This window comes from Anthonomus grandis, chromosome 16, assembly GCF_022605725.1.
Source record: "Anthonomus grandis grandis chromosome 16, icAntGran1.3, whole genome shotgun sequence".
NCBI classification, from domain to species: Eukaryota; Metazoa; Arthropoda; class Insecta; order Coleoptera; family Curculionidae; genus Anthonomus; species Anthonomus grandis.
The window spans coordinates 21291800-21319423 of record NC_065561.1 but is presented as its reverse complement, the minus strand read 5'-3'; the positions used below and the strand labels follow the sequence as shown (position 1 = coordinate 21319423).

General features: G+C 33.1%; 3 protein-coding genes across 3 annotated transcripts in view; all 3 read left to right on the top strand.

Annotated features, from left to right (window-relative positions):
* LOC126745923 (uncharacterized) overlaps positions 1 to 5686 on the top strand; it is a 36418-nt gene extending 30732 nt beyond the window's left edge. Inside the window, exons 2-4 of the mRNA XM_050453987.1 lie at positions 4912 to 5102; positions 5154 to 5338; positions 5394 to 5686. Coding sequence (XP_050309944.1) covers positions 4912 to 5102; positions 5154 to 5338; positions 5394 to 5686 — 669 coding nt within the window. The remainder of the gene's footprint in view (positions 1 to 4911; positions 5103 to 5153; positions 5339 to 5393) is intronic.
* LOC126745921 (uncharacterized) lies at positions 343 to 1656 on the top strand. Its single transcript, XM_050453986.1, has 4 exons — positions 343 to 585; positions 733 to 1019; positions 1071 to 1243; positions 1303 to 1656. Exons 1-4 carry the CDS (start codon positions 451 to 453, stop codon positions 1599 to 1601), a joined length of 894 nt encoding a protein of 297 aa, XP_050309943.1. The 5' UTR covers positions 343 to 450; the 3' UTR covers positions 1602 to 1656.
* Positions 5687 to 18542: 12856 nt separating the features above from the next.
* LOC126745764 (outer dynein arm-docking complex subunit 4-like) lies at positions 18543 to 23753 on the top strand. Its single transcript, XM_050453752.1, has 4 exons — positions 18543 to 18680; positions 18942 to 19199; positions 19248 to 19489; positions 23093 to 23753. The coding sequence occupies exons 2-4, from the start codon at positions 18953 to 18955 to the stop codon at positions 23693 to 23695; spliced, it is 1092 nt and encodes a 363-aa protein (XP_050309709.1). The 5' UTR covers positions 18543 to 18680; positions 18942 to 18952; the 3' UTR covers positions 23696 to 23753.
* Positions 23754 to 27624: the final 3871 nt, after the last annotated feature.

Here is a 27624-nt window from a genome sequence, read left to right as displayed (position 1 = left end):
TACAGTGATGGACATACCTGTATATTTCAACAGAGCATTGTTATAGATCAGGTAATTAATCGCGCGATTGCCCTTAATAGAGAGATCTGTGTAAATAAAATTGCCATAACGGTCTTAGAAGTCAATCACGTAAAGGAGACAATTAATTAAAAGCAATTCTTTAACTCAGATGGTAAACATATCTTTTTACTCACTCGATAAAAAATTTCAAATAATAATATTAATTTACATTATGTCTATCTTCTACAAGCTAATTAGATCAAATTGACTTAAATTAAGCACTAACAAGACACGTAATACCTTCGTCCCACTGAGAAAAACAAAAACCACTTAATCCTCTCGAATATTAATATTCAAAATTAGTCAGTTCCTTTAGTAGTGAAGTGGAGTCGGGAAAGTGACAACTTCCTTTAAAAAAGTTCTGCATAAAAAACAACATTCAGTGTTACGATGTTACCGACGTTCTTTGGTTTGATTTTCGTGCTTCTTTATGGACCTCGACAGTGTTCGGCCGTCAACGATTTCTCAAGCTCCAACTATTTTTGCAAGAAGTTTCATCGGCAGCAGGTCATAGACGATTCACAAGTAAATAAAACAATTTTTTTTAATTACATAATATATTTTTATTTAAGTCCTGTAAATCGTTAATGAACGGAAAATAGTCATTTTATACAGTGAGTGAGTGAGTGAGTGCAAAGGTGTACGAGTGCAAGCAACTTGTTTCTGTTCCAGCTGGAAGGCATATGGTACGTCATGGAGAAAATAATCCACACGGAAGACCGAGATTACCGCCTCAACCTGACCACTTGTCCGGTGCTTCATATTTCACGCGATAACGTCGAATCGACCACTTACAACCCGATTTACAAAAACTACGATACGACTTATGGTGCCCAATATCCTCATAGATTGCCACAACAGGAACCTGAAAATATAAATTTGAGATCCAACCCGACTAATCGGGATTCCACTTTTACCAGTCAGCAAGATTATAATAGACAACTGGATGATTTTGATAGGTAATATGTCGCTTTGCAGTTATTCATCTTATTTGTAAACAATTATTTTAGACGAACAACGTACGATTACGAACGTAGAAGAGCCATGCAAAACGTATATGCACAACTCTACGGAACTAAATATCTGAACCTTTATCTTAGCGACGGTAGAGACACCGTTATCCATCACGTCAGGTATAACAGCAGCGAACCCAGTTATTGGATCATTTCCGGACCAGAATATGGTAAAACTAACTAACAGGATAATTCGATACAATATTTAACCCATCTGATTCTTTCCAAGGTGTTCCAGATAATCTTCAGCACTTTATCGGTAACATGCAAGTATTAAAAGTAGTGGGCAGTCACATGGTGCTAACGGTTTGCAAGCATTTAAAGGAAGTGAAACAACTGTATTCCCTGGTGCTATCCAGGGAGAATTTCTTGTCATCGCAGGACGTTAGTGGGGTACACCGGATGCTTATAAGTCAAGCCTTGAGGACGAATTATGTGGAAAAAACGTGCAGCGGGGCACTAGTCAGTAGATTCAATTGGTGGTTGGGATGTTGTTCGGTTTTAGTTTTTTACTTAATTAAGTTGTAAATTGTTTATGTTTTTAATTATTAGCAAGAAATATATGACTTGTTTTGTAATTTTTTTTATATGCTTTTATATGCACGTCTTTGACTTAAAGAGACATAATACCGTCGCAATAAAATGAAGCTTTCATGTGAAATAAAGAAGTTAAATTTCCAAATGATTCAAGGCATAACTGAAAAGTAAAATAGAATGTAACGAAACTTTGGTTTTCACTCACTTTTCTATATGAAATCCTATTTTAAACCAATGATTCATTGACAATCGCAATAAAATTATGTTTCACGTATTCTTGATATGAAACTATTGGGAAAGAAAATGCTTTTTATTTGAGTGAAACTTTAAAAAAAAATTTTTTGTGAAAATATAAGCAGGAAAAGTGAACTTTTATTATCAAATGAAGAGAAAAAATAGGCCCTTACCAAAAGTGCCATAATTACCCCAATTTTTGCCTCAGGAATACATTTCTACCCTCAAATCGATCCTCAGGAATCCCGTTATACGAATCTAAAAGAATTGTGACGATATTTTAATTAGTTTCCAAGTTATGCTCAAAAATGTCTACCAACGGATACAAATCTCGATATGACAATATGCGTTTCAAAAAACCTTAAACTCGGTGCCTTTGGGACATTGTGAAATATAATCGCCCCTAAATCAAAAAGTTTTTAAGTCACAAAATTCCTTTTTGGTATCAAACTATTGGGAAAAAAAAACACTTTTTCTTTAAGTAAAACTTACTTTTTTTTGCTAAGATATAGGTAGCAAAAGTGAGAATTTATTATGAGAATAAGCGAAAAAATAGGCCCTAACCAAAAATGCCTTAACTACTTCAATTTTTGTCTCAGAAGGGCGTTTCTACCTTGAAATCGATCCTTAGGAATCCCTTTATACGAATCTAAAAGAATTGTGACGATGTCTTAATTAGTTCCCAAGTTATGAGCAAAAATGTCCCCTAATGGATACAAATCTTGATAAGGCAATATGCCTTTCAAAAACCTCAAATTCGGTGGCTTTAGGATCTTACCGCACAAAATTGCACCTAAATCAAAAAGTTTTTGAGGTACAAAATTCATTTTGGTATTAAACTATTAGAAAAAAATGCACTTTCCTTTAAGTGAAACTCTTTTGAAAACAAATCATTTTTTCGCAAAAATATAGACCGGAAAAGTGAACATTTAGTATAAAATTAAGTGCAAAAATAGGTCCTAACGAAAAGAGCTTTAACTATCTCAATTTTTGCTCCAGAAGCACGTTTCTACCCTGAAATCGATCCTCAGGAATCCCTTTATACGAATCTGAAAGAATTGTGACGATATCTTAATTAGTTCCCAAGTTATGTCCAAAAATGTCCCCCCATGGATACAAATCTTGATAAGGCAATATGCGTTTCAAAAACCTCAAATTCAGTAGCTTTGGTATCTTACCGCACAAAATCGCGCCTAACTCAAAAAGTTTTTGAGGTACAAAACTCGTTTTGGTATTAAACTATTGGAAAAAAATGCATTTTGCTTTAAGTGAAACTCTTTTGAAAACAAATAATTTTTTCGCAAAAATATAGACCGGAAAAGTGAACATTTAGTATAAAATTAAGTGCAAAAATAGGCCCCAACCAAAAAAGCTTTAACTATCTCAATTTTTGCTCCAGAAGCACGTTTCTACCCTCAAATCGATCCTCAGGGATCCCTTTATACGAATCTAAAAGAATTGTGACGATATTTTAATTAATTCCCAAGTTATGAGCAAATATGTCCCCTAGTGGATACAAATCTTGATAAGGCAATATGCGTTTCAAAAACCTCAAATTCAGTGGCTTTGGTATCTTACCGCACAAAATCGCCCCTAACTCAAAAAGTTTTTGAGGCAAAAAACTCGTTTTGGTATTAAACTATTGGAAAAAATGCACTTTCCCTTTAAGTGAAACTCTTTTGAAAATAAATAATTTTTTCGCAAAAATATAGACTGGAAAAAGGAACATTTAGTATAAAAATAAGTGCAGAAATAGGCTCTAGCCAAAAGAGCTTTAACTACCTCAATTTTTGCCCCAGAAGCACGTTTTTACCCTCAAATCGATCATCAGGAATCCCTTTATACGAATCTAAAAGAATTGTGACGATATCTTAACTAGTTCCCAAGTTATACCCAAAAATGTCCCCCCATGGATACAAATCTTGATAAGGCAATATGCGTTTCAAAAACCTCAAATTCAGTAGCTTTGGTATCTTACCGCACAAAATTGCCCCTAACTCAAAAAGGTTTTGAGGTACAAAACTCGTTTTGGTATTGAACTATTGGAAAAAACGCACTTTTCTTTAAATGAAACTCTTTTGAAAACAAATAATTTTTTCGCAAAAATATAGACCGGAAAAGGGAACATTTAGTATAAAATTAAGTGCAAAAATAGGTCCTAACCAAAAGAGCTTTAACTACCTCAATTTTTACTTCAGAAGCACGTTTCTACCCTGAAATCGATCCTAAGGAATCCCTTTATACGAATCTAAAAGAATTGTGACGATATCTTAATTAGTTCCCAAATTATGCCCAAAAATGTCCCCCCATGGATACAAATCCTGATAAGGCAATATGCCTTTCAAAAACATCAAATTCGGTGGCTTTAGGATCTTACCGCACAAAATTGCACCTAAATCAAAAAGTTTTTGAGGTACAAAACTCATTTTGGTATTAAACTATTGGAAAAAAATGCACTTTCCTTTAAGTGAAACTCTTTTGAAAACAAATCATTTTTTCGCAAAAATCCGAAAAAGTGATCATTTAGTATAAAATTAAGTGCAAAAATAGGTTCTAACCAAAAGAGCTTTAACTACCTCAATTTTTGCTCCAGAAGCACGTTTCCACCCTCAAATCGATCATTAGGAATCCCTTTATACGAATCTAAAAGAATTATGACGATATTTTAATTAGTTCCCAAGTTATGCCGAAAAATTACTGGATACAAATCTTCATAAGGCAATATGCGGTTCAAAAACCTCAAATTCGGTGACTTTAGAATCTAGCAGGCCTTAATCGTCTCTAACTCAACAAGTTTTTGAGGCACAAAAATCGTTTTAATATGGAACTATTCGGAAAAAAACGCTTTTTCTTTGAATAAAACTCTTTTAAACAAAAATCAATTTTTTGGGAAAATATTGACACGAAAATTGAAAATTCATTACAAGTGAATTAACTTATATAAGAAAAGTGACATTTCAAGGAAATTCAAGGCGTAAATCAAGTAAAAACTCCAATTTTCTTGATCTAAACCTTTTTACCATTAGATCGCTAAAGTCAGCTGTTATATATATCTTTTTTGTTGTAGATGCTGGGTATATGGTTCGTAGTCGAAAAAATTAATCATACATACATCGACAATTATATCGGTCGAAATCCCATAATGAGCACATGTCCCATAGTCCATCTGAGTAGCTATCAACCGTATTCAAATGAAGACCTAGACGAGGAGAAATATAGAAGAAAAAGACCAAAATATCCTTCGAATGAACTAAATAGGTGAGTAAGAAATAAGGTGTACATAAAGGTTTCCAATTATTTTAATTAAAGGTTCCAAGAAAACGATAATGGTCTATATAAGGACCCTTACCAAGTCCATTATGTACCGGATTATACGTATCCAGACTTCACCCAATACTTACGAATGTATTATGAAACAGAGGAGAATAGTGTTGAGGCATTTTACAGATATGAAATTATTGATCCGGGATACTGGATCAGTCCTAAGCTAGATGGTATGTAATGCACGTGTTTGGTTAATTGGGTTATTAATATGAGGTTATTCTACAGGTATACGAAGCCCAAAACTATTTGCCGGTAACGTTCAAATATTGAAAGCAGTCGGCAGCCATATGGTGCTGACTTTTTGCGACGGAAGACACAGATATTTGTACACGTTAATATTGGCCAGACAGAGATTCCTTAGTCGTAAGGAACTGATTGGGATACATAACTTAATCTCCAGGCAGAAATTGTCGACGTTTTCCGTGGAAAAATTTTGTAGCTCATCTAACAGTTTGTTTGCTTCATATCGGATTTATATTATTATTTTTGGATTTTTTGTGAATAAACTGAGTTATTAGGAAAATCATTACATGATCCTAAAACTCCCTCATACAGTCACAATTATATTACACTACATTATAGTAAAACACATAATTACACTATTCAATATAACGGAGTTAATATTTCTCGGCGATTCCTTAAACGGGGGTCCGAGCCGATTTGCAATATTTGAAATATCTGAAATATATCTTGCGCCTTCGCCAATCTATTAAAAAGTATTTTAAATTATTTCACGTTGTACTGAAACCGTACTGCTCGCCAGGAATGTTGCGTCTGATTTTATTTATTTTTAATAGTAGTAATTATGCGGGTTATTTGATGGGTAAACGCGTATTGTACAGACGGTTTCCGATGTTTTATTTGGGTGTAATTAAATGTTATAGTAAAATGAATAGGGTGCATGTAAAATGGCTTTATTTTTTTTTATCCATCAATTGTATATCAAGATTGTATCCTTTAGGGGAGATTTTTGGCCATAACTTGGGAACTAATTAAATTATGATCACGGTTCTTTTAAATTCGTATAAAGGGATTCCTAGGGATGGATGTGAGGGTGGAAACGTGCTTCGAAGGCAAAAAATGGGGTGGCCAGGGGTCACTTTTGGTTGAGGTCAATAATTAAATAAATTTTCACTTTTCCTGTCTATATTTTCAGGAAAAATTGGAATTTTTTCGAAAGAGTTTTACTCGAAGAAAAGGCGTTTCTTTTCCAATAGTTTCATACTGAAACAATTTTTGTGGCTCAAAAAGTTTTTGAGTTAGGGGCTGTTTTGTTCGACAAGGTCCCAAAGCCACCGAATCTGAGGTTTTTGAAACGCATATTGTGATATTAAGGTTTGTTTCCATTGGGGGACATTTTTAGGCATAACTTGAGAACTAATTAAAATATCTTCATAAATCTTTTAGATTCGTATAAAGGCATTCCTGGGGAAGGATTTGAGGGTAGAAACGCGTTCCTGGGTTAAAAATTAGGGTAGCTAAGGCATTTTTGGTTGGGGCCTATTTTTTCGCTTGTCTATTCGTTTTTGGCAGAATTGAAGTAAAAAAATAAACGTTTAACTTTCGAACCACCTTTTCAAAAAAAAAAACGTTTTCTATTAGTGGTATCACAGATCTAAATAGCTACGCAAAAATAGCTACTTGCGTAGCTATTTAGATCTGTGGTGGTATGCTGGAAGGAATTGGCATCATTATAAAAGCGATTTACTGTAGTACATATGGTTCATATTTTGTTAAAGAAAAATCGTTATTATTTGCCTAGTTTTAATGGCAAAATATGTGGGAAAAAAGAGGCTCAATTGATGCTTTCTCTATTTAAATCAATTTAGGCAAAAACAAGTTTCAGTTTATATTTTGTTTTTCTACATTGTAAGAGAAAAATTATTTTTTTCCATGTAGATCTACCTTAGTAGAAACTTCAGCATTTATTAGTTTTTTTTCATGCTTTCGATGTTCACAAAGCATTCTAAACATGTTAATTATTAACAAATAATATAATTGAGATTTCTGAGATAAAAAAAATATGCCGAAAAAACCCCAAACTTTATCGTTTCAATTAAGTGATTTTTAAATTAAAATGTGCCTACTGTGTAAAACGTAAAATTGACAAAACATTATTAATGGTAACCGCATTCCAGGAACGTCTGATAAATATGGCACAGCAAATATATTGCATGATAGAAAATGGAAACGGTAAATGACAATTATGTAGCACGGCACGCAAATTTCAGATTATTATCTATTAGTTTTTTCTTTATTTTGCGATTTACTTAGGTTCTTTTGAGTATATTTAAATAAAATCACATGTATATAGTCTAATAATGCGTATCATAGCTCAATACATAACATGTTATTCGTGTGCATCAGTTTTTATATCGATATAAAAGGTGTCAATTTAAAAATTAAATAAGTCAACTATAATAATAATTAATATAGAATTATGTGTAAAATAAATGAATAAAAAAAAAAACATCACGTTCAGGTAATTGAATTTCAATTAGACGTGCTGTTTTTTTGGGTAAGTTGGTCAATTGCTGAAGAAAACTGTTTATTTCTGACCAACGTTTCGAATTATATTTAACTCATTTTCAAGGCCCTACAGTAGAACATTTATGTATGTTAATGATAATATTTATACCATCGAGTTTCAAGAAGGAGAGGAAGGGCTAGAAACAATTATGTGCACTAATTGACCAATTTACCTAAAAAACACCACTTCTAATACACCATTTTTGCTCATCAAATTACAAGGATTTCAATTATTTGGAAAATATCAAAAATTCCCTTCAACTGCCTGGAATAAATAAGAAATTTCGTCCAGGCAGTTGAAATTTCAATATTGAATGCCTGGAACATATTATGAATTTATTCAACTGCTTGGAATAAATAAGAAATTACGTCCAGGCAATTGAATATTTAGTTTGAAGAGCTTGAGAAAAATTCTCTCAACTGCCTGGAAAAAATGAAAAATCACTCTTAGACTGTTGAAGTTTGAGCCTTGACTGCCTGGAAAAAAAATCTTTTAACCGCCTTAAATAAATAAGAAATTACGTCCAGGCATTTGAATATTTAATATTTAAATTGGACGAATATTTGAAAAGTTTGAATAAAATTCTCTTAAATGCCTGGAAAAAATTTAAAATCACGCTCAGACTGCTGAAGTCTGGCAGTCAAGGCTAACTGCCTGGAAAAAAATCCTTCAACTGCCTGGAATAAATAAAAAATTACGTCCAGGCAATTGAGTATGTAGTTTGAAGGGCTTGAGAAAAATTCTGTCAACTGTCTGGAAAAAATGACAAATCACGCTCAGACTGTTGAATTTTTGGGCTTGACTGCTTGGAAAAAAATCCTTCAACTGCCTGGAATAAATAAGAAATTACGTCCAGGCATTTGAATATTTAATATTTAAATTGGACGAGTATTTGAAGAACTTGAGAAAAATTCTCTCAAATGCCTGGAAAAAATGACAAATTACGCTGAGACTGTTGAATTTATAGGCTTGACTGCCTGGAAAAAAATCCTTCATCTGCCTGGATTAAATATGAAATTTCGTCCAGGCAAATGAATATGTAGTTTGAAAAGCTTAAGAAAAATTCTCTCAATTGCCAGGAAAAAATGAAAAATCACGCTCAGACTGTTGAAGTTTTAGCCTTGACTGCCTGGAATAAAAATCCTTCAACTGCCTGGAATAAATAAGAAATTCCGTCCGGGCAGTTGAAATTTTAATATTGAATGCCTGGAATATATTATGAATTTCTTCAACTGCCTGGAATAAATAAAAAAATTCGTCCAGGCAATTAAATATTTGGTTTGAAGAGCTTGAATAAAATTCTGTTAAATGCCTGGAAAAAAATTAAAAATCACGCTCAGCCTGTTTAAGTTATAGCCTTGACTGCCTGGAAAAAAAATTTTCAACTGCCTGGAATAAATAAGAAATTACGTCCAGGCAATTAAATATTTAGTTTGAAGAGCTTGAGAAAAATTCTCGTAAATGTGTGGAAAAAATGAATAATCACGCTCAGAGTGTTCAAGTTATATCCTTGACTGCCTGGAAAAAAATCTTTTAACTGCCTGGAATAAATTAAAAATTTCGTCCAGGCAGTTGAAATTTTGTATATATCCCTATCTCAGCCTGAGAATTAGAAGAGTAATAATAATAGTAATAATGTATATTTATTTATCAGAAATGTGCTACATATATAAATAAAATATGATATTGCCTAAAAATACATTATTGAAAATACAAATTGTTATTCGTTGTGTTCCACTTCATTTTCGAAATATCAACAATCGATGTTACTACTGATGTTGCGTCACAAGGTTGGCTCAGATATGGAGACTCGCGTATGAGAATAACGGGATGTTTTTCGGGTATAATTGGACAAACCAAGGAAGAAAAACCCTATTTCCAGATGATCCAGACACTATTAGGAAAAATGATGCGATGGCATAGAAAAATATTGAATGCCTGGAAAAAATTAAGAATTTCTTTAACTGCCTAGAATAAATAAGAAATTATATATCCAATCAGTTGGTGATTCAGTTTAAAAGGTCTAAAAAAATTTTTCTCAACTGCCTTGGAAAAATGATAAATCATGTCGAGGCAGTTGAAGATCAACACCCTATATATTAAATAGATTAAAATGTGTCTCTTTTAAGTCACCCCTTAATCTGCATTAGACCATTATAATGAAATAGTAAAATCTAAACAACGGTTTGAACCCGCTTTATAAGCCCGAGCAGCCTCGTTTGGCATCGACAACTTTATTTTCCGTTAATTTAGTTCTGAATCGACAACCTGTACGAATTAAGGGAAGTCATGTTAAGGGATTTGCCAGGGTTAGGGGGGAAAAAGGGGTTGCTTAAGCCAGCAGCGTGGTTTCTCGAGGTCGTCCGTAATCAGTTTACTTCAATTCGTCAATCTATGGATTAACCTGTTTCAATAAACGCATTAAAACAACTATTTTAGTTATGGTGATTTTGTGCAAGTGAATTGGGTAAGTTGTATTAGTAGTAGACATCATCGGATACTAAAATGCGAAAAATTAATTTTACGGTACGCAGTTTTTATTTATATGTAGGTACTTCCAGAGTCATTTTTGGATACATTATTTAAATTTGTATAATAAGGGAGGTACTTTTTTAAAAGGAAGTAACATGCCAATAACCCTTGCTTTAAGATGAGATAACTTATTTGTGTCTAGTTCAAACAGTAAGACACAAATAATAATATTGTCTCTAATTCTGATAAGGTTTTAATACATTTTTAGTACGACCACACTTTGTTTGATGTCTATCCATTATTGCCATATATATATGCCAATAAAAAGCCATATAGACCATTGCATCCCCGAAATTATTTTTGATCTAAAATAAAAGGAAAAACGAGCCCAATTCCGTCATCGAAATTCAACTGCATCGTTTATTTTAAAATTTATGAGGATTACAACATGCATATAACAACAACGAAAACCGTATTTGATCACGGAAGAGATACGGAACTTTGCCTCAACTAGTAATATTATGATTTAAATCGTTTGCCGGGTAATGGCGGAATGTTTCAGATCTGAGAAAGTTTAATTTAATTTTGAAAGTATGGTACAGATCGACGGCTGATATTTGAATTTTTAGGCAATTCTGCTTCAGATGAACGGGTTCTTTGAGGCAATTTCGCGTTTTCAGGTTTAATACGAGGATGGGTGACCAAAGAAAGAGGCAACGGACAGAGTCTATGGTGAAGACAGCAAACCAAAAAAAGGAATCTAAATTATGGCACGAAGAGGCGAACAGTCATTTGAAAGCAGGCAATTTCTCCAAATCGTTATATTGCTACGACAAGGTGAGATATAGAATTTATTTTTTTTTTAAATAATTTATTAATCATAATCATACCTAGTAATCAAAAATAACAACTTAATTAGTGGTTTATACACTGGTAATATTTTAATATCTTATTAGCAGTACGGTTAATTATAAACATTGAATACATTAATAGTAATAAACAAAGTAAGAAATCCAAAGAGAACACCCGAAGAAAATTAAAATAAAGATATATTTACTTATTTCATAATTTTTTTTTCTTATATAGAATATACACACATCAAAATGTTCTAGGGAACACATACAAATATGTTAATATTTTTGAGAAGATTGGAAAAAAATTAATTATTGCAATTTTTTTACATTATTCGAATAAAATAACAATATAATTATTAACTTTTTTTTGTAGATGATAATTTACTCATAATTTAGGGCCCAAATAAAAATAAAGAACAAAATCTCTTTTATTGCCGTTTATTATAAAAATAAAAATTTACCAAATACAAATTAAACTAGTAGCCAGATGGTCCACCTCTATTATTAATAACACTTTGGCATCGCCTAGGCATACTTAAAATTGAATTATTAATTAATTCTTGGGGCAACTCCTCCCAAACATGTGTCACAGCAAGACGAAGCTCCAGAGCGCTTTGAAAAAAGTCAAATCGTTGAAGAAGTTGCCTTTTTAACCAATCCCAAACATGCTCAATTGGATTAAGGTCCGGTGAGGTAGAGGGCCAGGGTGGAAGATTGATTTGATTTTCCTCAATAGCGATTCGTACAAGCCGTGATCGATGTGGTGGGACATTATCTTGTTGCAACAACGAATTTGGGCCCATTTCGTGTAATTATGGAGCAATTACAGGCAGTAGTATATTATCCCTATAACTTATTCCAGTCATAATTCGTAGGTTCGTTTTTCCGTCAAGTCTCTCACTTTATTTTTATGCTGTCCTTATTTTCTATTACATATACGAAATGTTTATAATATACGAAATAAGCATTTAAGTAACTTAATACTTGTGCATGCTTATGTTCGAATTACAATATCAGAAAAACCAAGCATTTTTTGTAAGAGTATAATTCTTACAAAAAATGCTTGGATTCCAACTCTTTCCTTAACAATCAAAATAAACTTATTAACAGAATAATATACATATTATACACAAAAATAAACTAGTAAGAAATATAACAGAATACATGTTTTAAATCAATTCAATATCAATAATCAAAAACAAAATTGAACCTAAATGAAAATAACGTAATTTCAGATAAATCTGTTACATTTAAAAATATACACTATTTACATTAAAACCACGAAAAGAAAAGATCAAACATAATACGCTGTTGAACCAGTAAATTCAATTAATCATTGGTCTAAATTTATTAAAATTAATATATATGTAGTTTTTCATTTCTCTATTGAATATTCTATGGTTTTTTATATTTTTAATATCAGGAGGAAGTAAGTTATAAAATTTTGGCCCTAAATAATCTATAAAATGATTTTGTGGTAAACTCAAATTGTTGTACATATTACTTCTGGTACATTTGTCTCTTTGCTATATCAGTTTTATGTACAAAAGAGCATACGTTTTGTACATACAGATGACTTATATCACTAATATTTTCATTATAAAGTAACTCGGTAGAGCAGAGCTTATTTTTCCTATGAATGACCCTAAGAATGTAGTTTTGTACTACTTTTAAAGGTTGAAGAATAGTTTTATAAGTACCGCCCCATGCAATTATGCAATACGACAGGAGAGACTCAGCTAATGATTTATAAACAAGCAAACATAATTTATTGCCCATTATTTCCCGAAGAACATAAAATTTATGTATTAAAGTTCTGACTTTATCACAGAGATAACCAATATGTTGATTCCATTTTAAGTGTTGGTCAATGATAATGCCAAGATATTTAGTTTTATAAGTTTCAGTGATTACTTCGTTAGTTTTATGCTTGACAGTTATATAATTAAATGGTGGTCTATTTTTATTACATAGAAAAAGCTATATAATTTATCTTCTCCATGTTTATCGTGAGTTTTTGGGTACATAACCAATCCCTGACCTGTCCAAAACCCACACACAAAGTCTTTTTCGCTTCTTCCCATGTGTTGCCCTTGAAAATTAAGGGCATGTCATCGGCGAAACTTAGTATATGTCTTGGTATTTTCAGCAATTCGTTTATATAGGCCACAAAGAGAATTGGTCCCAAAATTGTACCTTGTGGTACACCTATGTTAATTATTTCAGGATCACTAAGAGTATCATTTATTTTAAGAAATTGTTCTCTGTTCTCAAAGTAACTCCGAAGTACCTGTTTTGCCAAACCTCCAACCCCATAGTATTCTAAAGTATTTATAAGGAAGTTGTGTGCCATAGTATCGAAGGCCTTAGCAAGATCTATAAAAACAGCAATACATTTTTTACCGTTGTTAAGGTTATTAGTAACTTCAGATATGAGTTTATAGACTGCATGTGCCGTGCTGATACCCTCTGAGAATCCAAATTGATTATCTGATAATACACCAAGCGAGTTTAGAAATGATTTTAAGCGATCCTTAATGCATTTCTCTAGAATTTTAGAAAAGTTGTTTAATAAACTAATTGGTCGATAATTCTCAATTTTGGATGTGGGGCCTTTTTTATGTATTGGCGTGACAATCGATTGTTTAAAGTACTTTAAAGTACTAAAAGATAAGGTTTATAATATGACTTAAAGGTTCAGCTATGTATTTGTTAGTTAGTTTTATGGCACGTGTCGGAATGAGATCTATTCCTGGGGCAGCGTTTGTCTTTAGTGTTGCAATGTGTTTAATTATTTCATTGTTATGTACAGGTGTTAAAAATAATGAGGTTTTTGCTGGTTCTAGGATATCGTTTATACAGATATTTTTCTCCGGAGGTGAAATCTTATCTTTCATTTTATTTCCAACATTAATAAAATATTTATTGCAATAATTGGCCATTTCTTTATTTGTTGAAAATTTCTTGTTACTTTCGTCTATTATGCTGGCTTCAATCTTCCTATCTGTTTTTGGGTTTGTGGCGTCCCTGATAATTTGATAAACTTTTTTTATATTTTTACTATTTTCTGTAATTTGGCTTTTATAATACTTATACTTTTTTTTTACGTTTTTTTAATTGAATCATTCACATAGTTTCTAAATTGTTTGTACTCCTCATTAAGCTGTGTACTATAATTTTTAATCAATTTTCAAGTCTAATAACATTAGTGATCCACCACGTTGCCTTACTACTTCCCGGGCATGACGCAAACGACTTTCATTTCCTTTCTCTCTCCAGACACGACTTCTACCAGAATCAGGATAAAATGAAAATCGAGACTCATCCGTAAAAAGAACTGTGGCCCATCTTTCTTGATTCCAATTAACATGTTCTTGGCACCACGTTAATCTTGCACCTCGATTTCCTAAAGTGAACCGAGGAACCCTTAGGGGTCTTCTGGAATGAAGACCTCTCTCATGCAAACGGTTTCTAATAGTTTGACCTGAAACCTCGACGTTATGCACTGCTGAAACTGTGGGATTTCTTTGAGCTTGCAAAGTTATAAAACGGTCTTGGGCAGGTGTGGTAACTCGCGACGGGCCTTGATGCCGTTCTCTAACATCATTTGTCTCTCTATATCTTGTCCACAAACGGTTAATTACACTGGGAGATGTATACAAAGCTCTTGCAACGTCTCTTTGACTTGTTTCTGCCTCAAGCATTCCGACTGCTTTTAGCATTTCCTCTCGAGTTAAATGTCGTCTTTCCATTTTTATTGAATAAAAACTAAATCACAGAAAATGCGATATGCGTTAGAATTAAAAAATTATAATCTGCGTTATTTCAACAAAATGTGCAAGTAGCAAAAAACCCTGTTCTGGCACAGCATAAAGAAACTTCTTTATTTATTTTTAAAGTTTTATTTTTAAAGTTTATATTTAAAGTTTTACTTTATATTTGAAGTTTCTTTATGCTGTGGTTCTGGCATGATTTTTTGTATTCAAATATTTATTTTACTTCGTTGGTATCTTAATATTAAAGGTAGTATCTATTCCGTATGAAAATATAAATATATAAAAATTTATAAGGCGAAAAAAACTATTTTTCTAAGCGTTCCTTAGACCATTTTGATGTGTATATAAAAAAAATAATTTGTCCCGGTAGTTATAAAATTGTGGTGATCAACTGCCTGGAATAAAAACAAAATTCATCCAGGCAATTTAATGGAATATAGAGAAAATTAAATTCAAAGAAAAATTCTGGAAAAATGAAATATTTAGAGTTTCGATAATTTAAGGGGTTAGTTAGAGCCATTAGTTTTTAAGTTTTTGGAAAATTTAAATTTAGAGTTCTGATGATTTGAGTGGTTAAAAATTAAAAAAGTAAAAAATTAAATTCGAAATATCTCGAGTTCTGTTATTTTCAGCATATAAATGGTTACTACAAAAATTATAGATCTTATTGAGCACTACAAAAATGGTCTCCATAATTTTTTTTGTAGAGGCAATAGTTTTCGAGATACAGCTTGTGGAATATTTACATTCAAAATATCTGAAGTTCTGATGATTTTAGGGGTTACATAGATATTAGAAAAATTGTAGACCTACCTTATTGCGCTCTACAAAATCGGTATTTATTAATTTTTTGTAGAGCAAGTAGTTTTTGAAATATTTACATTCAAAATATCTTGAGTTTTGATGATTTCAGAGGTTACATGGTTAATAAAAAAATTGTAGATCCCAATAAGCTCTACAAAAATATTTGCTATCTTTATTCTATTTAATTCCAGATAATGGATCATGAAAATTCTTCAATTGCTATGTAGAATTTTATTTTTATTTTAAGTAGTTGATAGAGACAATTCTAGGCTAGACTATTCTAGGTAATTGATCATGACAAGATTTCCAGGCGTTGTTCTAGCTTTAATAATTTATTTAGTTCAAACATCTTTATCAAGTTATTAAATAAACTCTCTGTATATGTTAACTTGTTTAATTTAAATAAAATCTTATTCTGTAACGTCAGTATTTTTTCAAATTCTGTTTTTCCGCAAGTATTCCATAAATGAATTAAGTACGAGGGTGGTCCCAGAAGTACCTGACCCAAGAAAGGAAACCCGAAAGTTTAAAAAAAATGTATTTATTTTTTTTTCTCTATACACTTTTTCCAGCGATGTTTTATAAGTCCGATACCCTTTTTATAATAAGAACTATCTTGCGCCTCGAAATAGCCATTAACTGCAGAGATCTGCACTTCTTCATCGTTGGAAAATCTTTGACCACTGAGCCAGTTTTTTAAATTTGGAAACAGAAAATAATCTGAGGGGGCTAAATCCGGCTAATAGGGTGCATAAGGTAGCAATTCAAACTTTAATTCGTTAATTTTGGCCATTGCAATAACGGATTTGTGAGCTGGTGCATTGTCTTGATGAAACAACACTTTCTTCTTAACCAAAATAAGACATTTTTGCTTGATTTCTTCGCTCAAACGTTGCAATAAGTTCGCATTATACTCGCCGTTGATAGTTTCATCTTTTTCAAGATAGTCAATGAAAATTATCCCTCGCGCATCCCAAAAAAACCGACGCCATGAAACAACGGTTTTCGCCTTCTTTGGAGCCGGTTCTCCCTATTGAGTCCATTGTTTTGATTGTTCTTTTGTCTCAGTTGTGAAGTGATGGACCCATGTTTCATCCATGGTTATGAAACGACGCAAAAATTCTGCTTTGTCGCTATTAAATTTCGCTAAAACACTCAATTGAAACATCTTCACGACACTGTTTTTGCTCGAGTGTGAGCGAACGCGGCACCCTGCACACAGCTTTCTCATGTCAAAATTTTCAGCTAATATGCGATGTACCGCACTTTTTGAAATGTCTACTATGCCCGCTAGCTCGCGCTTCTTCAGTCGAGGATCATTCAGTACCGCTTTATAAAATTTCTTTAAAATTTCTGGAGTCGTCAGCTGATTTGGTCGACCACTGCGATGCTCGTCTTGGCAGCTCGTACGGCCTCGTTTAAAGTCTGCTACCCAATATTTTACTGTTGTTAACGAAGGAGCCGACTCACCCAGAGTAGGATCCAGTTCAGCTTTTATATTGGTTGGGCTGAGGCCTTTCAAATAAGAGTATTGTCACAAATTCACTGAAAACGTTCACTATTGATGGCTGCCAAACAAATACTAAACAACGTGGCGTCTTCAAACTTAAAACAAATGCTTTATAAATTGTATACTTTCTAATACACTGATATTTTTCAAACTACTACCGACATCTCAAGGTCAGGCCCTGGGTACTTCTGGGACCACCCTAGTATCTAAAGTGGCTCAAAAAGAATTAAATTATTTTTTTTTTATTAATCCTAAATTTATTGCATATAACAGTCAGTTCGAGTAATTTCTTTAATCTAAATTTATTTGTTGTTCTAATAGTTTTTCATTGGAACCTTTATATAATAAAAAAATGTACTTATCGAATGTATAGTACAGATCCCTGTGGTACTCCAGGATGCTACTATTTTCATCCGATTTTACATACTGTTTTTTATATATTATGACTCTAATAAATAGTAAATAATTCCCCGGAAGTTAAGATTTTTGAGTTTTTCAAGCAATATATCAAAATTGACCACATCAAATGCCTCCTTGAAATCTATAAATATAGCAACAACTATTGCCTTGCTATCCAATGCAAGACTAATTTTATTAACTAAATTTACTGTTGCGCTTAATGCACCCATATTTAAACTTATCTGTTTCAATATATTTACTTTTAAATCTCGAGATTCTGTCTCCATAATTTTCGAAAATGTTAGATCTAAATCTAACGAGATCTATAATGACTCTTATTAGGTATTAAGATTTTAAATGCCAATTTTGACCTTCCTCGACTAAGTTTAAAAACTTATTTTTTATCTAGGCTAAAGCATGTTAAATTGTAAAAAAAACCTAATGCTTGTCATACTCTAAACCCTTGCATTGATCACACCTTTTGAGCAGTTACCATAACAACAAACAACCTCTAAGTGTGATTTTCAGCACCTTGGGTATTAGTGGTTTTTTGAGTGTAGGAAAAGTGGTAAATATTATTCCCTTGTTTCGTTATTTGGTGCCTTAAAAATTAGTTTTCTAGTAAAAAACGTGACGTGAATAGCAATAATACTGTGTCGTCTATAAAAAGAGTTTTTTTACCGCTAAAATCGATCCAATCTTTTAAAATGTAATAGGTCTTAATAAAAGGGCTCATTGCATAGTTTAGACCAAAATAAGCCTAGTTGATCTTAGTGTAAAGGTATTACGGTAGTTTGGGCACTATATAGAGTGCAGCAAAACCATTTTCAAAAATTACAACTTCAGGATCAAGTAAAGAATATTAAGTTGCCAATCAACGATAAATTTTATTATTCGTTAAATCTGGTTTAACATGAACCACTCGAAGGGCACCCAATAACAAACCACGAATAATATCTACTCAATTCCAATATCCGATAAAGGGAGAAATATTAGGGCGGGGAAAAGCTGAGAGAAAAAAAGCAAATTGGAAATCGAAAAACGGCGATTTTCGTGAGATATAGAACGAGTCATAATATCGCGATGCGACCGAGTATGTGCTTTAGAAAAGTTCTTTGTTAGTGAACGGCTATCAACATTTTCACAAAGGCAGGCTTCTTATTTTAAGTAAGTACCTTTAATTTTAAAATAATTCGTAATTTCAAGCAAGTAGTTTAGTAGGCAAACAAATTGAATCTCCGACGTGTTTCTGCTTAATCACTTCTTTAGGCCCCCAAGAAGCCAAACAATTTGTGCTTTCTTCATTATTTTCAAAGTTAACAAATTCAAGAACTTTATTAAGTCTACTGTCAAAAATCTCTTCTAAAAACAGCAGTGGTAATTTTTTTTTTAAGCTATAGTTAGTAAGAACTTAGTCTCATTTTGCAGCGAAAAAAAAAATGGACGATTTATCAAAATTCAGTGCGGAAAACCGACTGAACATCACCCGTGAGGCCGAACTTTTGCAAAGTTTCGTCCGGGTGAACGTTAAAGATGACTCGAACGAGGAAGAGAATCGCTCTGAGGAGGCCCTGGGTAGAGAAACGTCTCCCGAAGTGGAAAATAGGTTTAGACAAGCGCCGATGTCTGCCGAAACCAGTCGCAAGTTATCCAAACAAATTACCGAGGACGTTCAAAAGAGAAAAGGTGCAATTTCCACTTGTCTTAATAACTACTTAAGAGATCCTTTTATAGGAAAGAGACGAAGAAAGAAAACGGCTATTCGTCAAGAGGAGGTGTACTGCGATAAAGACCGAGCGGCAGCGGTCAATATGGGCAGCAAGGACATAAAGCAATCCCTAAAAATCAAGAGGAAAGAGGAAAGATCCAAGATCCTCCAGATACCGGAGGAGGCGGAACCCGGGAACTTCTTGGCTCTAGGGAATTACGGAATGTGCCGGGGAGATCTACAAATCGCCATTGACTTTATGTCTAAGGTGCCAACAACCAAATAAAACATATCATGTATAGGAAGAAATCTGGGCAAAATTGAATTTGCATTGGTTCCGTTGTACTAGTAGTAAGGTAGTAGAGGCAAATATGGCCCAGCGTCTAAAATTGGAAATATTTTTGAATAATCTGGTAACTTTAAATAGTTGTCCATATATCAGCTATACCGGTGATATTTTTCCCCACCCCCATTTCCTACGCGCGTGCGAAGGATCAGCAGTTTCTCATTAACAGCACGTGTTGTAGTGCGTTGCTATAATTTTTTGATGAAATTTAAGCTTGTGTATCTTTATTTTGTTGTTTACCTGAAAAACTAAAAATATCCCCAGATAAGTACAAGTTATTTAACCTTAAAATGTTCTGTTGTTATAAGTATGCCCTTTTGTTTTAATTGCACAAACTTTGGTTTGTAATACCTTTAGGTAATATAGCCTAACACAGGAAGAGGCCCACGGGCCAAATAACCCTACTTTGGGCCATATTACACCGCCATGAGTAAATTATAAAAAAACATAGATTTTTTGTTTATTTATTAGTTAAAAAATAATTGTTTTTCATTTTAGGTCCATAATGGCTAAAATTTGTAAAAAATTGAGAAAACAGTGGTTGCAAGACCAACTTGAAGATGCTTTCCAAAGAAATTTTTTTCGCTAGATTTACGATACCCAGGCGTACTTTACACAGATATTTGGACCATGGCTTATCAGTGAAGCGAAGGTTGCGGGAAAAGACTGGCTATCTTTATTTCTTAAAAGAAATCCAGATTTATCAGTGCGAAAGTCACAGCTCATGAATCCTCCTCGTGCTCAAAAATTAAAATAAAAAATTGTATCTGAGTATTTTACAAAAACCTGATAAAGTTATAACTACATTAGACTCTTCTACATAGCACTCTTTTTTATTACTTTATTATATACTATATTACTTTATATATACTATATTACTTTATTACTTACTTACTACTCTTATTTATACTACATAACACTTTATTTTACAAAAACTTGATAAAGTTATAACTACATTAGACTCTTCTACATAGCACTCTTCCCCAAAACCCCAAATGACCACCGAGCATTAACAGGTCTTCTCAAGGAGGAGGGAATGGAATTCCATTCTTTCTAGCTTGAGGAGGATAGGAAGCTAAACGTGATATTGAGAGGACTTGACCAAAACTTCAAGTTAGAAGAGGTCGAGGAGTAGCTGAGGGCGAAGGGATTTGAGCCGGAGGAACTAAACTAATTTAACAAAATTATTAACAATTATTAAAAAGTTCATTGTTGCAAAAAAAAAATCAGTTTTTTGCATTTTTTGGCTTATTTTCAAATGGGAAGTATAACCTTTCTTTATTTTATTAAAAAGTAGAAATAACAACAAAAAAAATAAGCCCCATATGAACTTCCTAGGACAATTCTTTGAAGGACAAATTTCGTTTAAAAAAAAAGTAATTTTTTCGAAAAACTTGAATTTCTTGAAAAATTGTTATTGTATAGTACTGAAAAAAATAGAGATTATTTAGGATACTAAAGGGTATATTTACACCAAGTTTTATAAATATTGCATAATTTTTGGCAAAAAGAAAAATAAAAAACGAAAAAAAAAATTTTCGCAATTTTTGCATTTATCTTAAACATTTTGAGGTTATGTTCAAAAGTGCCCTCTACAAAAATTATAGATTTTTATATTATCTACAACTTTGCCATTAAGCACTTTTTATTTGAGCGTCAACTTTCGCCAGAAATGGCGATAGAAAAATGCTCCAGCTGTTTTTTTCAGTTTTCACCCCCGCAACTACCCCAGGTATGAATTTATTTTTTTTATGTTTCTTATGAACCCCTTTACCACATCCAGTCGTTCGTTTGCGGGTTGCAATTTTTTTGTTAAAAAGTACAGATTCCCCGGACTATTGACCTAAATGTCAAATTCAAATTTTCAATGAAATTTTAACTTTAGCTGGGCCATATTTGCCTCTACTACCTTATGTTCCCTTAAAAACCTTAAATGATACGAACATATAAATCCAGTAATAAAATCTTACTCACATTGGATAAAGTGTCAAACAATATGGATAAATTATTCTATTAATCCTATACACGATAGGCAAATTTTATCCTTGGGTTCCAACATACCCATGCCCACACAATATAAGGGAAGAAACAGTAACCGTTCTCTTTTTAATTCGTTACTATTAGACGTGCTATTGCAAGTGAATACATTGAAGATCCGAGTTGGCCGAACGTGTATATATGAATATTTATTAATCTATTATATATGTATCCATTTCTTTATGTTTTGACTGCTTACCGATCAACTAATTCAGTGTTTTCCAGGACCTGAAAGTAAACCCGTGAGAAAAAAACTCAAAATTAGCTTAAAAGGATCATTCAAAATCAATTTAATGTAATACATATGGATAATAGCGAACAGTTGGATCATACGTCAAAGATCAAGTCTTCAAAGACTGTAAATAGTAAATTCTACTACCTGCCCAAGCCACATCTTTAAATATATATTTATTCAAGGATTCTTTAGTAGATTTTTGGTTTTGGTATATTTATCAAGGTACATTAATTAAACTGTAGAATATACGTATGGCATATACGATTCTGTTTACAAAAGGGTAAAATTTTGGCATTTAAAAAATGGACACGGAAGTTACATATCTAAGTTTTAAACTCGATTACTAAAACTCAAATATTTGATGAAATTCTTTTGAAAAATCACTGTTTTTTGTCTATATTATCTATACTAATAGCGCTGTTTTTATAGTAAATATTTATATATGAAACTATATCAAATTTAAATAAACAGTGTTAATAAATTAAATATTGAATATATATTCTTTGCAAAAACATTGTTTTTCATCAAGATAATCTTTAGCCCCCCACCCACCCCAAATATTTTCCCAGTAAGAAATTCTTTAGAAAAATCACTGTTTTTAGTCCATAATATCCAATCTAATAGCACTGTTTTTGTATTAAATATTTATTAAAATATATATTAATTATATCAAATTTAAACAAACAAACTATGTTATTAGATTAGATATTAACAATGAAATCAGCTGTTATTCATGCATATTATTTTCAAAAACAATGATTTTTGAAAGCAATAGTTTACTGGTAAGTTGTGTGGGGTGGGCGGGGGGCTATGGGTTATCTTGATAAAAAACAATGTTTTTGCAGAAAATATATGTTCAATATTTAATTTAATAACACTGGTTATTTAAATTTGAAATAATTTTATGTATAAATATCAAATTTTGAAGCCCAAATTATGACAAACAAAAAATTTGGGGAAAATTTTTACCACGCCCCCCCTGAAGACATCCCAATTTTAATTTTTACTTAATTAAACAGAGCATAAAACGCTTGGAAACTGTAGCAAGTTTTAATTCGAAATTCTTTACGTGTTTCGAAAATATTACCTGTTCACCTTTAACATCCTGTATCTTACTAACGAAGACGTTTAGGCGCCTGGAAATTCTAACCTTACTTTGAACCATCGCGGTTAAAATACTAACGTCTAATTTCGAAACACCCTGTATCATTTTAACGCCTACATAAATGATCAACTTTTCCACTCTTTTCCAGGCCCTGGAACTAAACCCGAGCGAAAAAAACTCCCTGGTCGCCCGAAGTAAATGTTACATCCTACTGGGGCAACCCGAGAACGCCCTAAGGGATGCCGAAACGGCCCTACAAGTGGACAAGACCTTCATCAAAGCGATCTTCCAAAAAGCGGAGGCTCTATACTATCTGGGGGACTTCGAGCACGCCTTGATGTACTACCATCGAGGTCTCCACATCAGGCCGGACCATCACAGTTTCAAAATGGGGGTGCAAAAGAGTCAGCAGGCGATCGAGAACGCCATTGGGTCGTTTATGTCTTCGAAACGTGCAAGTTCCTCTAAGGGCGGACGTCATTCAAAAGAGACGAGTACCAGGGTGACTCCTGCTTTATCAAATCGAAGATCGACTCCCTCGGGGGTAAAAGGGAAACCGAAGCCGAGTAAATTGTTGAGAGAACTGGCAGCCGATAAGGATTATCTGGATGATTTGATGAACAATCCGGATATAAATTGCAAATTTAAGGAGAACGACGATAGTATAAGGAAGTGCATTCAGGAGACCGTCGATTATTTGAATGCGCGGCAGGAATTTTGGAGGCAACAGTTACCTAAGCATTTAAAATAGTTTCATTAAGTATATGCACCATGTTAAAATTATAAAATAAAAGCATAATTAAGCCTGATGGTAGAGGTTTAATTGATCTGCAGGAATAGCAGTTGAGCTGGTTTGGTCCTTGACTGCCTGGAATAGATTGAACCACGTTTCCGTCCAGGCACTTGAGGACTTATCCATATAAATTACATTTTATTTCTCAGCAACTGTTTGGAATAGATCAATCAATTTTTCAAAAATCTAAAAAAATTATGTTTTTTCTTTTAGACACTTCAGTTGGTTTAATCAGGAATTTGGAATAGAAAAAATAATGTTTTCTTCCAGGCAGTTGAAGGAGAAAAACCCAAAGAATCACCAAAGTTCTCTATAAATATATTAAAACTATATGTTGTCTACTGACAATGGGAGAACTTCCGATGCAATTTTTTGTGACTTGTCACAAGCTTCTGACTAAGTAAGGCAGCTCATTTTGCTAAAAAAAATATATTATCGTGCTCCAAGCTTGTGACTGACAACAGGTGAATCGTGTGTAAATTTCCCAGGAACGAAGGGTTGAAGAAATTAATTATTGGAAGCCAATCTAGGACACTCAAAAGTAGTCAGAGGCCAAAGAACTTGGAGATGCTAATGAGGCAACTTGGTTTCACGTTGCACTAATTATAAAAAGTTCGGGCTTGCCTTATCTCTATATATTTCAAAAGATAATAATGGCAAGTGCATAAAAAAATATTCCAGACACTCTAAAAGGCTCAAATGCCTGAAAGAACTATCAAAGTACTTATTCCAAGTGTAAAGCTCATCACTTAGCGTTTTCTGCTGCATTTTACAAATTAGACTATTTGAATAAAGCAAAAATTTAAATCAGTGTAACCTTTAAGTGAGTCGTCATTTTCTATAGCCAGAAGTTTAACGTGATTTGTTTACGTCTCGTTATAACTACAAACATATTTAAGCCTCTCTAGCTCGAGATGAAAAAAGTTCTATATGGCTACGGCTTATTTAATTCCTCTTTCTCTCCTTTAATTTATTAAAAATAATGAAAACAGTTATTTATAGTTCGCACGTTTAATTAAACCCTTGAAGATTTACAGTTCTTAAATGGGTTTACCATATGGAACGTTTTCTCTTAAAATAAGACATAATTTTAAAGTGTTTAACAGCAGCGCCATAAATCACGCATACGGCGCCAATTTTAAACGTTACTCTCCATAGCGGCCACCTTAAATTGCTGGGAAATGTGCGGTTTTCTTTGAAACAATGTATGGAAGAATTATCAAAGTACTTAGAAAAGTATGTCAAGAATTTTAAGTGACTGATTTGTTTGAAAGAACCATTAGAGCACATTATTCCAGGTATTCCAAATGCCTCAATTGCCTGGGAGGAGAATCAGGATACTTCGAAGATTCCAGGCACTATATCCGGGACACAGTGGCAAAATAAGCTCAAAACCCTTAAAAAAAATATTATATTAAAAACGATCGATCATGTTATATAGAAAATCAATTTTGAGGCTAAAAAACTCATGAATCTATCACTGCATTGACGAAACCTATTCCGAAACATTTCATTTAACAAAATTTATGTTTTTAGAAAGTTCGAAGTAAATAATTTATCTATTTTTAAAAAAAAAAACGACAACATAATTGTCAATTGCCTCAGAGCCTGTACAAATAAAAGTGTTTAACGGCAGAGCCATCTATCCGGCGCAATAAGGGTTAAATCACGCATACGGCGCCAAATTTGAATGTTACTCTCCATAGCGGCCACCTTAAATTGCCGGGAAATGTGCGGTTTTCTTCGAAAAAAAATTATAATTTTATTCATAAGCCGAGTACATAAAAAAATTATTCCAGGCGTTCCTGAACGGGGTCAGTTGCGTGGAAGAACTGTCAAAAAATATAAAAAATGATTCCAGGCACTCCAAGTGTCTTAATTGCCCGGAACAATATCTACAGGAAAAAGTTTGTTAATGCAATGCTTGCTTCCTTGGCTCTGGACACCCGTTAGTTTGAACAATGTTGTTTAATAGTATTTCAAAAGGTTCCTTTAAGGTGTGTAGACAGTATTTATATCTGGTTTGGTTCTTAGCTGCCTGAAAATAGATAAATTAATGTTTTCTTCCAGGTAGTTAAAAGAAGATAAAAAAAAATATGTTTTCTCTTAGACAGTTAAGCAGTTTAATCCTCAACCGTCAGGAATAGAAAAAATAATAGTATCGTTCAGACAGTTAAAAGAAAATTTAACTAAAATTATTTTCTTAAGTTGTCAACTGATAGTGGGAGAACTTTTGATGCAATCTTGTGTGACTGGTCACAAGCTTCCGACCACGTTAGATATCTCATTGTGTTTCGAAAAAAATTTTGCCTTGTATCGAGTGATTTCTCAAGATATTCTTAACGATGTGTCCAAGAAAATTCAAATTTCCTTGGAAATGGAGAACACCATCTACTGTGGTGTTCTCCATACTCTCCTCTAGACACACTCTAACCGTCAGTTGACTATACAGGTTGGGAAAACTTTTTTTGGCTTTGTCTTCTATTGGTTAAGAAATCAATGGAAGACGTTTCTGAGTAAGTGGATCAGTATATAAGCGGTGTGCATCGATTGAGCTAGCTAAGTTTGTGTTCGTTAGATATAGGTCACTATGTTGGGTTTTTCTTTAATGAAGTGGGTTTTATGATTTTTTTTTAATTTTCTGCACTCACAACGAGTTCTGGAAGAGAGTTTCATGCTCTAACAACTCTGCTGGTGAAAAAGTTACACATTTTTTGTTTGGAGTGCTTTTTAGTCTTGCCTGTGCTTAGTTGAATGTGACTTTTAAGCTTGATAATAGTGTTGCGATGGATGATTTTGTTGAAGTTCTTTTGAGGTCTCCTCTTTGTTTTCTTTCTTTCAGAATTGTTAAATTGAATAGCTTTCATCCATCCTCGTATGGCATGTTTTTAATTTTAATAAATAGGAATTCTGGTTCGCTCTTTTGGACTCTTCCCATGGGCTCTATGTCTTTGACAAAGGATTACAGATCGTATGCAGTATGTATTCAAGTTCTGATCTGATAAATGTTAAATACTTTTTTCTTATGAAAGCTAGGAATTTATTGCAAAATGCTCTTGGTATAAAATAAATTAGAGAATTCGCTTTTTTACCATTTAAGCTATAATATGTTTTCCGTTATTACAACCCTTAAGTCTCATTATTCATATACAGCTGATATGTCTGTATTGTTGATGTTATAAATAATTCGTGATTTGCCTTTTCCTGTATGCAGAATAGTGCATTTGTCCAGGATTCTACGGTTCGCATGTCAAAATTAGTCAATGGATTACAGTAAACCTTTCTGTCATTTGCAAAGGTTGACTATTAGTTTGTAACATTTAATCCAAATCTGCAATATAGCACGGGTTCAAGGACTGAACCGTGAACAACGCCACTGGGTACTGCATTCATTGACCCTCATTCATTGAAGGTTATAAATTTGTGTCAATGAATGTCAATATTTACCCTCTTACTGCAACTTGTAAAATAGACCGTCAAGAAGTATCTTGTCAAAAGCTTTTTCGTTGTCTAGATAAAGCGGATTTAAGGAACAGCAGTTGAGATGGTTTGTTTGGTCCTCATCTGCCTGGAATAAATAAACTAATGTTTTCTTACAGGCAGTTGAGGTCTAATAGTGTTTAAGAAAACCTACATTTCCTTGACAGTTCTCAATACCCTCACCCTCTAGATAAACTATGAACAAAGTATACAGGTTGGGCAAAGCTCTACGTGCGGCAAGTGAGCTTTTGAACAACCATAAGGTTTGCAATTTGCCTCACGTCCTTTACAGTCCAGATCTGGCACCGGCGGACTTTCTGCTTTTTCCTCCGAAAACCATTTTATTGGTCCTACTGATTGTGATATTCGAAGACTACACCTTGGGAAGTACAATAACAAAAACCAAC

What these genes read in the sequence shown, in the direction of transcription:
- LOC126745921 (XM_050453986.1), top strand. Translation starts at nt 451, where the DNA reads ATGTTACCGACGTTCTTTGGTTTGATTTTCGTGCTTCTTTATGGACCT. An exon ending in AGGTCATAGACGATTCACAA is followed by an intron (nt 586 to 732) that starts GTAAATAAAACA and finishes TTTCTGTTCCAG; the next exon opens with CTGGAAGGCATATGGTACGT. An exon ending in CAACTGGATGATTTTGATAG is followed by an intron (nt 1,020 to 1,070) that starts GTAATATGTCGC and finishes CAATTATTTTAG; the next exon opens with ACGAACAACGTACGATTACG.
- LOC126745764 (XM_050453752.1), top strand. Translation starts at nt 18,953, where the DNA reads ATGGACGATTTATCAAAATTCAGTGCGGAAAACCGACTGAACATCACC. An exon ending in GGACGTTCAAAAGAGAAAAG is followed by an intron (nt 19,200 to 19,247) that starts GTGCAATTTCCA and finishes ATCCTTTTATAG; the next exon opens with GAAAGAGACGAAGAAAGAAA. An exon ending in CCATTGACTTTATGTCTAAG is followed by an intron (nt 19,490 to 23,092) that starts GTGCCAACAACC and finishes ACTCTTTTCCAG; the next exon opens with GCCCTGGAACTAAACCCGAG.